Source organism: Sinohyriopsis cumingii, chromosome 14 (genome assembly GCF_028554795.1).
Source record: "Sinohyriopsis cumingii isolate HCF-2022 chromosome 14, ASM2855479v2, whole genome shotgun sequence".
Lineage (NCBI taxonomy): Eukaryota > Metazoa > Mollusca > Bivalvia > Unionida > Unionidae > Sinohyriopsis > Sinohyriopsis cumingii.
In genome coordinates this window covers 121,255,358-121,264,382 of record NC_142974.1, presented here as the reverse complement: position 1 = coordinate 121,264,382, position 9,025 = coordinate 121,255,358, and the positions used below count along the sequence as shown (strand labels likewise).

General features: G+C 33.1%; 1 protein-coding gene across 1 annotated transcript in view; it reads right to left on the bottom strand.

Moving 5' to 3' along the window:
- Positions 1-435: 435 nt before the first annotated feature.
- The window catches only part of LOC149784727 (uncharacterized), a 120,282-nt gene continuing 111,692 nt past the window's right edge, over positions 436-9,025 (bottom strand). The window contains exons 21-23 of the mRNA XM_089933039.1: positions 7,284-7,361; positions 3,188-3,234; positions 436-783 (exon numbers count right to left, since the gene is read on the bottom strand). Coding sequence (XP_089789165.1) covers positions 484-783; positions 3,188-3,234; positions 7,284-7,361 — 425 coding nt within the window. The 3' untranslated portion in view covers positions 436-483. The remainder of the gene's footprint in view (positions 784-3,187; positions 3,235-7,283; positions 7,362-9,025) is intronic.

Here is a 9,025-nt window from a genome sequence, read left to right as displayed (position 1 = left end):
TTCCAATAAAAGCTCCAGATAAAGCTCCGCTTTCTAGACGCCATTTAAAAAAATTATATAATTAACAGTTTGATCATGCAGATGCTTTACATGAACATATATGTGCAGTTTAAAGCATCTGTGGTCCTGCTGTTCAATTAGTCTGGTTACCTGACTAATTTTACTAATTCTAAGACGAAACCCAGATCCAAATAAAACATGGATGAACCATATATCCGGATTTTTTGGCAACGAGCATTTTTCCATAGTTTTTGCTAGTATGCCGTAAGTCTGTATTTTAAGGGCACTTTCCGTAAGACTTATGGCAAAATCGTAAGAGTTGGCAGGTCTGCAGTACAACACATTACATCGGATCTAGGTCTATTCTGGATAAAGTGTTTGGAGTTTGGCGCATATTATAGATGAAAATGTACTACCTGGACTAGGATGGATACTTTCTTGGTCTGAAGTGTGAGCATCCATGCTGGATGTTTCACTCAGCTCTTAACATGGAATACGGCTTTGCATGATCTCTTCAATATCCTTGGCTGTCTGTTGGATAGCATCTATCACTATTCCTACCTCAGCATCTTTCATGATCTCAATCAATGTATCATACTTTCCCACACTAATTACTCCTTTTTCTTCAAGACAAAACCACAATTCACGCATGTCTTTGGCTTTTTCCACTGTGACCCGGTCAAGATAAACTTGTGCCATTTGTTTTATGTTTTTAAATGAGTCTTCTGAAATACGCCCATGCAGTGTAAGGCAGAGCCGACTATGCTTCCTCTTTGCCTGAATCTGAAAGTAGAATTTACAATATACTTATGAAAAACTGTCTAACTCTAGTAAAGCAAACAAAATCATTCATACTTCCAACAAAACATTATTTAAAAAACTTTTTTATAATAGAGATATGTTACACATGCTTAAGACAAATTAAAGGACAATTCTGAAATAATTTTTAAAATAGGTGCAGATAAATTTTTTGTGAAGGAGTGATATATCAGTAAAGGTTGTTTTATCTTCTTTATATTATTTTCATATTGTACCTTGGATATGTCTCATCAGCACATGAAACATTGAATGATTAAAAGATAATTGTTAAAATAAGGTATATTTACTGACGTTAAACATGACAAGGAAAATTATAGAAGTATAACTGTTATATAGTAGAAATATGCACGCAAAACTGTATTGACGGAGAAATACGGAAGTAGAATTGTTGAACCTGTATATAACATTCATGTGAGTTAATGGAGGTGGTACATAAAGCTATCATCATAGCCAGGTGATCTTTGTATGTGGGAAATATGTTCTTATTTCTGTATAAAGTTAGTCTTTACACTTTGTCTAATCCAATGACCTTTTTATCACACACAAACACACACACATATATGTACAAAAATTCTAAATCAACTTTGTATTTCGATGTGATACAAAACCATTTAATCAAACATTGTTTTGGGTAAAAGTACTGCATCTATTCTAATAGAAAACCTTCTAATAAATGTGTATTTTTGCATAAAAGAAACGTCTACCTTATTGAAGCTTATACATACACATATATATATATATATATATATATATATATATATATATATATATATATATATATATATATATATATATATATTTAGATTATGGTAGGTCTACATAATCAGTACACGAGTAATTAAATGACTGTTAATAAAATCAAAACAGTTCAATTTAATAATGTTTTAAGTCAAACAGTCATATACAGTATTAAAAAAATAAACATACACCAATAACAGTACACCTGTGTAATAAATCTGAGACAGTTCCACTTCAAAGACATCATAGATATCCACTTCACATAACTCATGTCCCATATTGTCATAGTCTATGTCACTTAAATACACACATTTCCCCCTCCCTTTGGAAATTGCACTGCTATGATAAAGAGCTCATTAAAAAAATCCCCTACAGTTTATAAGAAAACAACATCCACCAGAAATTACTTCATAAAATATATAAAATATATTTTATGAAAACCATCTTGGAAACTTGGAAGCTATACTGAAATACTCAAAATTCTCCTCCTTGCCGATAATCTCTAGTAGCTCCCCTCACCATTTACTGCTAGATCCATGGCCCCGCATTGTGAAAGCACAATCTGTAGTAAATAAATCCTAATCCCTTTTAAAGGGGAATTGTATTAATTCAATGCTAGCCCATTATTAAATGGTAGTCTATATTAAATCAGTGCTGGTCACTTTTGAAAGGAAAATCTGCATTGATTAATAATATAACAGATTAAAGGGTAATCTGTCTTAAACCAATGCAAGACCACTTGAAGTACAATTTGTACTAAAACCTACTAGACCATATTAAAAGGCATTCTGTACTTAATCAATGTTAGCCCATTTTAAAGGGCAATCTGCATTAAATTTATGTTAGACCCTTTTAAAGTTCAATCTATATTAAATCAATGCTAGAACACAGTAAGAGTGAAATCTGTATTAAATCACCATTTTTAGAAAAGCATATTTACCACCTTTATTATAATTTAAGCAAACATTTCATCTCTTTTCAGACTTGGGGGTACTGTGTCAAGTGCATTTTACATGTTTTCAAGTTTGGACATGTCAAATGAAGAGGTTTCCGTTTTTAGAGACCAGAAGTACCATTTATGAGGTACAAATAATTATTATGATATGCACATAACAACATTTATTACTTCATTCTTAACAGCAACAAAAACCCATATTTGCGCTGGTTTTTTGTTTTTGCTTTTCATTTTACTGCTTATGTTCATTGTATTCATGGTGAATTCCTGATTCTTTTGTGATTAATGTAATACACAATCGTAGTTCATGTATTGAATATTCCTCACTCGATGGGAACGTTGTGTAGTAGTTGATGAAATCCATACAGTAAAAACTATTTTAGCTCAATTTTAATATAAATTAAACCTGATTTTTCACAAAATGTAGCAGTAAATTCATACTGGTATATGTATCCTGCTCAAACAAGCTTCAAAACATCAGATTTTCATAAAATGTATTTGATAAAAGCTGATACACTTGGCCAGATAAATGGACTGCCGTGTCAAAATGGAAATCATTGTCAAAAGATCCTACAACATAAACAAATAGCTGGAATCTAATCTCAATTGTGAAAGCAAGGAATTTCTTTTGAACTGTGAGAATAATTTGTAAGTAAAATTTCAAAATCTGCTTACTTCATTTTCTTTCATGACCCTATCCTTGGCTGTACCTCCATCTGCACCTAAAATATACAATACAAGATGCGATTAAGGACCCAAGCAAAAATATAATTACTACATACAGATAATTAAGGACCCAAGCCAAAATGCAATTACTAGATACAGATAATTTCAGACCCAAGCCAAAATGTAATTACTAGATACAGATAATTAAGTACCCAAGCCAAAATGTATTTACTGGATACAGATAATTAGGGACCCAAGCCAAAATGTATTTACTAGGTACAGATAATTAAGGACCCAAACCAGAATGTAATTACTAGATACAGATAGTTAAGGACCCAAGCCAAAATGTAATTACTAGATACAGATAATTAGGAAACATTTTTAAGGCAATCTGGTCAAGAGCTAAAGAAAATACTCCCCCATCGGTCCCACTGATGCAATGCATAGACAACAAATGAAGGTATGCACTCTCAGTTTGTTTATACAACTTACACTAGTACCATTTAATACATTGCTCCTAATTAATATATTATTGAATGCATCACATTGTTCCCATCAGATAAAATACAGAATGTGAAAAATATAATGTATATAAGGTATTTTAAGGTATCTGTATATCTCCTCAACAACTTATCAAAGTTTAATTGAAATACTGGTAAATGCCTGCAATATATCTACCTCATAAATGAACATGTTTACAGACAATTGAACACAGTGATAGATACATCACACAGAGAGAATAATAATATCTTGACGAGACTGATGCTAAACTGGTTGAAAATAACTTCCATGAATTCAAGACAAGATCATTTCTTAATTTTAGCTGTGGAGTGCTGAAACCATTTTTAATGTTTTTCAGCAATAATAACAGTTTAAAAGTAGCTGCTGTGGTGGACATATTGGATCCTTAATGAGTACCATTTTCACACTAATTTAACTAGGCAAGATAAGATGTTTTTTGGTGGAAAAATTATGTGGATATGACATTCCATTTTTGAGAGGAAAAAGAAGAACACAATTTTCAAAATAAGACCATTTCATCTTTTAGCATTGGAATAATGAAACTAATTCTCATACTTTTAAGCAATAATACAAGTTTCAAATTATCTGCAGTGTTGGACATATTGGATGTAATTTGGATACCATTTTCATGTAGAACTCTCAAGGCAATATTAGAAGTCTTTTGGTGAAAATTCCATGCTGATATGACTTTCCATTTTAGAGGGAAAAACAACAAGAACAAGATTTTCAAGATGGAAGCTGGGGTGGACATGTTTGACATTAGACTGCTACCATTTATATTTAGTAACAACTAAACATAATAAAAGCCTCTTTTTGTGAAAGCACAATGTCGACCTGACCATCCTACTTGGAGAAGCAGTGTTAGCAAATATTTTTGGATGGTCATTGTGGCAATCACACCAGAAGTCAGATTGGCTTCATTTTTATTTAAAAGCAACTAGATATCATTAGAAGTCTTTCATTAAACCTTCAAGCTGATATAATCATTCATTCAGAGGAAATGGTGATGGCAAGACGTTGAACGTGGGCACTGTGGCAGGTTTACTGAATTTTCTGAATAGCACTGATCGAACCAACTTAACACCATAACAATTTATGGTAAGTATCCATTCAGGATGCACAGTGATAAAAAATCTTCAAAGATGGCCACTGTAAGTGCTTACATTTGACAGCAGATGAGTACAATTTTCACTCTGGACTAACTATACATCATAAGATATCTTTCTGGTATGAACCCCATAGCAATACAATAACAAGATTGTCAAGATGACCACTGTGGTAGCCATATTTTATCTCAGGTTGACAAGATTTCCATTTAGGACAAACCAAACATAAGAAGTCTTCAGATGAAAACGTAGTGAACATCAGATCAAACCATTTTATTAGAAGCTATTAGATATCAAAAGGTAGTCCTTTAGTGCAAACCACATATTGATAAGACCATCCATTCAGGGGGACCAATGATAACTAGATTTTCCAGATGTTCAGTTTTATTTTAAGACCAAGAAGACTACAGAATAAAAATGTATGTTTAGTTTCATGTCAAACCTTTAATTACTTTAAGAGTAGTGAAAACAAATTTGTACTGATGAATAAATAAATAGTATAACAGAGTCATCGGATGAGAGACAACAAGACCATCCATTACACTCTTTTACTCTATCATGACCAGTAGAGATAACATTGTTGACAAGACTCCTACGTTGGTTTGACATTGTTTAATTGAATAACTAGCTTGTGAAACAAAATTCATACATGCATTGGAAATGTTGTTAGTACACCTCTCCATCGATAACTTGAGCACAACGGGGTTCACAAACATAGACCGCACTATAAACGAGGCGTGAGTTACCTCCAAAAATTGAGAAAATCGCTTTGACATTGAGAAAACCGTAAAGGAGGGGGGGCGGCGTTAGGGAACTGGGCTGTTTAATGACTGAATCTTTATTTTACAATCACGTCGATAATAATTTTTCTAATGAAGTTGTTCGTTATTCTGTTTAAATAACATTTTGTTTTCTCAAAATATCCAACATATGAAAGATCGTTCCAACTGGTTTGAACAACCATCACGTGTACGCAACATATTGGTGTACTCTTGATGAGTCTGGTTCCCATAGTGGTATTTAATAGTATCTTGCCAAATCGGTAGTTCATAATTTGGGAACTAGACTAACTGTTGATACACCACCAAACAAGTTTCCTTTTTCTTCCTTCAAAAACACGCAGGGGCCCCAAGTGGCCGAGTGGTCTAAAGCACTCACCGTTCTGGATCACAGCCATCTCACCTCTTTCTGCGTGGGTTCGAGTCCAATGCTCGGCTAGTGTGGATAGGTGGGAAAGCCTGCCAGTAGCTTCTCTAGAACAACAACAACAATCAAAAACACACGACATTTATTTCATGACCTGTCTACGTCGAAACTCATTTTTTTATTGCTCAATTAGTACATTGTTAATGTCGTGATTTCATTGGGAAGTAATAATGAAATTTCTTATCATCCCTGAGGATATCTCTAAATGCCAGTTCAAGAATTCTCTGAAACTCACTTGCCCACAATGGTCCGTATCTGTGAAATCAAGCTCTTTATTTTACAAAGTATTGTTTTCGCTTTGCTGCCTTGTTATCTTTGATCACATTTATGAAAGAGTCGGTTAATTTAAGTTAGTTTCTGTTACATACACAATAACGTTTAGTACAGTGTTCGGTTGATCAAATGAAGTGAGTTCACCCGACATATGACCGAGGCCGCTAGATTTTAAGTTAGTCCGATTTTTGCATCTTTTAACTTTTCTTTTATTCCACCTCCTCTTTTAAATTTAAAAGACATAATTAACATGATGATATGAAGGAGGCCAGCTTTTAATTCATTGCAACAATACAACAAATACTTCCGCAAGTCAGTTATCAAAACACGGTTGGCACTTAATTAGGTTCTCAGAGAAACACTCACGGACATAGCTGTTACGGTAGATTGATGCATTTTATGTTTATTTACAAGAGGAATCATTGTACTTATGACAATTACACTTAAAAGGAACTAAAAGATGGAACTAGAACTCAAATTTCAATTGATAAATAAATTATTTAATTTGTATTTATTTATTAAAGTACTGCCTCCACTTGTTGTGACATTTACAATGATCGAAATTTCCTCACATATGGTTAATTGCGGTGTACTAGGAATGTCGTTTGGAAAGAAAATGTAAAAAATTGTGTTATTTTTAAATTTGATATTTCATAGTGTTGATTAAATTTCGAGGTCCTATCTACCGTTTTCAATGATAAAACAAGCGATACATCAAAGTTTCCGTTACCAAGTTTGATCGCGATTTTCTTCAAGTTCAACAAATAGGGATATATTTTTTAGGTATTTTCAGGTTTTAATAATGGGATCCACGCTTAACACCGCGTTATAATCGGGTTTGTGAGTTATCAGGGTGCGAGTTATCGAGGGAGTGGTGTATAGCATTTTTTTGCACTTTAGTATTAAATTGTCTAAAAATGTGTTTATTTCTTGTCTTCTGTATTAGGTCATATAGCAACATTAGTTAACTGTATCAGATACCCTGTCCATACATGTACCTTGCTGATCTGTTTGGATTATTCTGGGTACAGGTTCAGGCTGATCAATATCTAATGATCTCTTTAGTCTCTTTGTACCTGCAAGACCAAATAAAAGACAACACATAATCATTATATGACAAAACATATAAAAGTTTTAAGTCTTGTGTCAAATACTGGTAACGGATGTAAAGATCTTCAGTATCCAACCTTTTGATGACAGAAAAATTCAATTTGTACTGATATGCCACATAACAACAACTGAGTTATGATGACGATCTCTGCTGGATTATAACATATTTATCTGACGACAGTTCAGACAAGCCAACCATCTGCTTTTTAGAAACATTCAATCCAAAAAGCATTAAAAATTTGTTTTATGGCAGCCATAATTTACCTATATATAGAGATGTGAAGTATATTTATTCTTGGAGTTTATCAGAAAAGTCAAGTAATTCATGAAACATTCTGATTGTTGTCCTGATATTTAAAATGAGCATTATAATGCCCACTGGTTGATTGTTTTTAACTATACATATTTTAAGGAAATATATCAGGAGTTTTCCAAAGGAACTACTGTTACATCTGCGTAACCAATAGCTATATCACTAAGATTTTCAACTGCCAAAGCTTCATGTGCTTGACAAAATATACCCCTTCCCCCAAAAACTACAAGACATGACGATTCAAAGGAGAATCCTAACAAACATAAACTAACGTCTAAATCCAATACATATCCAGTTACAAAAATATGGTGTGCCACCTCAGAGTACTTCATGTTTATTATGGGGCTCAGTTACAAAAATATGGTGTGCCACCTCAGAGTACTTCATGTTTATTATGGGGCTCAGTTACAAAAAAAATGGTGTGCCACCTCAGAGTGCCCCATGTTTATTATGGGGCTAACTTATGAAACTGTGGCATACTATATCAGAATATCTCTTGCTTATTATGGGGATTTATGACAATATGGTGTGCCACCTTAGGGTCACTCATGTCTATTAATAATGCAGAATATACAGACCTATATATGACTGGTGGAGGGGACTGTGGTTTCTGACTACTTAGGTGACTATGTTCAACTATGGCAATGTACAATGTATACATTTCTCATCAATGCACATGACATAACAGAGAGGTTATCTAATAGCCTGAAGATAGATTAAGGGATCAGCACAATTTAATCATGAGCGTCGACTTCAAATTATGAGGATTTTCATAGACCCCCTTTTTAACATGCAAATTGACACTAATGATGACTACATAACAAATTTGCCTTTTCTATATAGCATATGCACATCATCTCTTCACAATGATTCTTTTACAATAAACTGTTGCAATTCATACTGTCCCTGCATAAAGCGAAAGCATATTTAGCCTTCATATTAATGTTTTTTGCTGGTTAAGCTCTTTACTAGTCTAACCATAATCCATTAATGTCTTTAATCTTTTCTAAATGACTACAAAACCAAATATAGTAAAATCCAATGATTACATTCAAGTAGTGATGTCTGTCTAATTGGAAATTTAAGTATCATGCTTATGTAAGACAGTTCAAGGCAGCCTTTGCCATAAATTTACTACATGGGAAGTGTGGAGTAAAAAGGAATAAAAATGAATGATTTATGTTACAGAAGGTTTGAAATAATAATAATAATAATTACTATTATTATTATTATTATTATTATTAATGTTTTGGAGATGGAACAAAAATCAGTATAACTATCTACCCATATCAATGATGCAAATAAACAACAGTATAC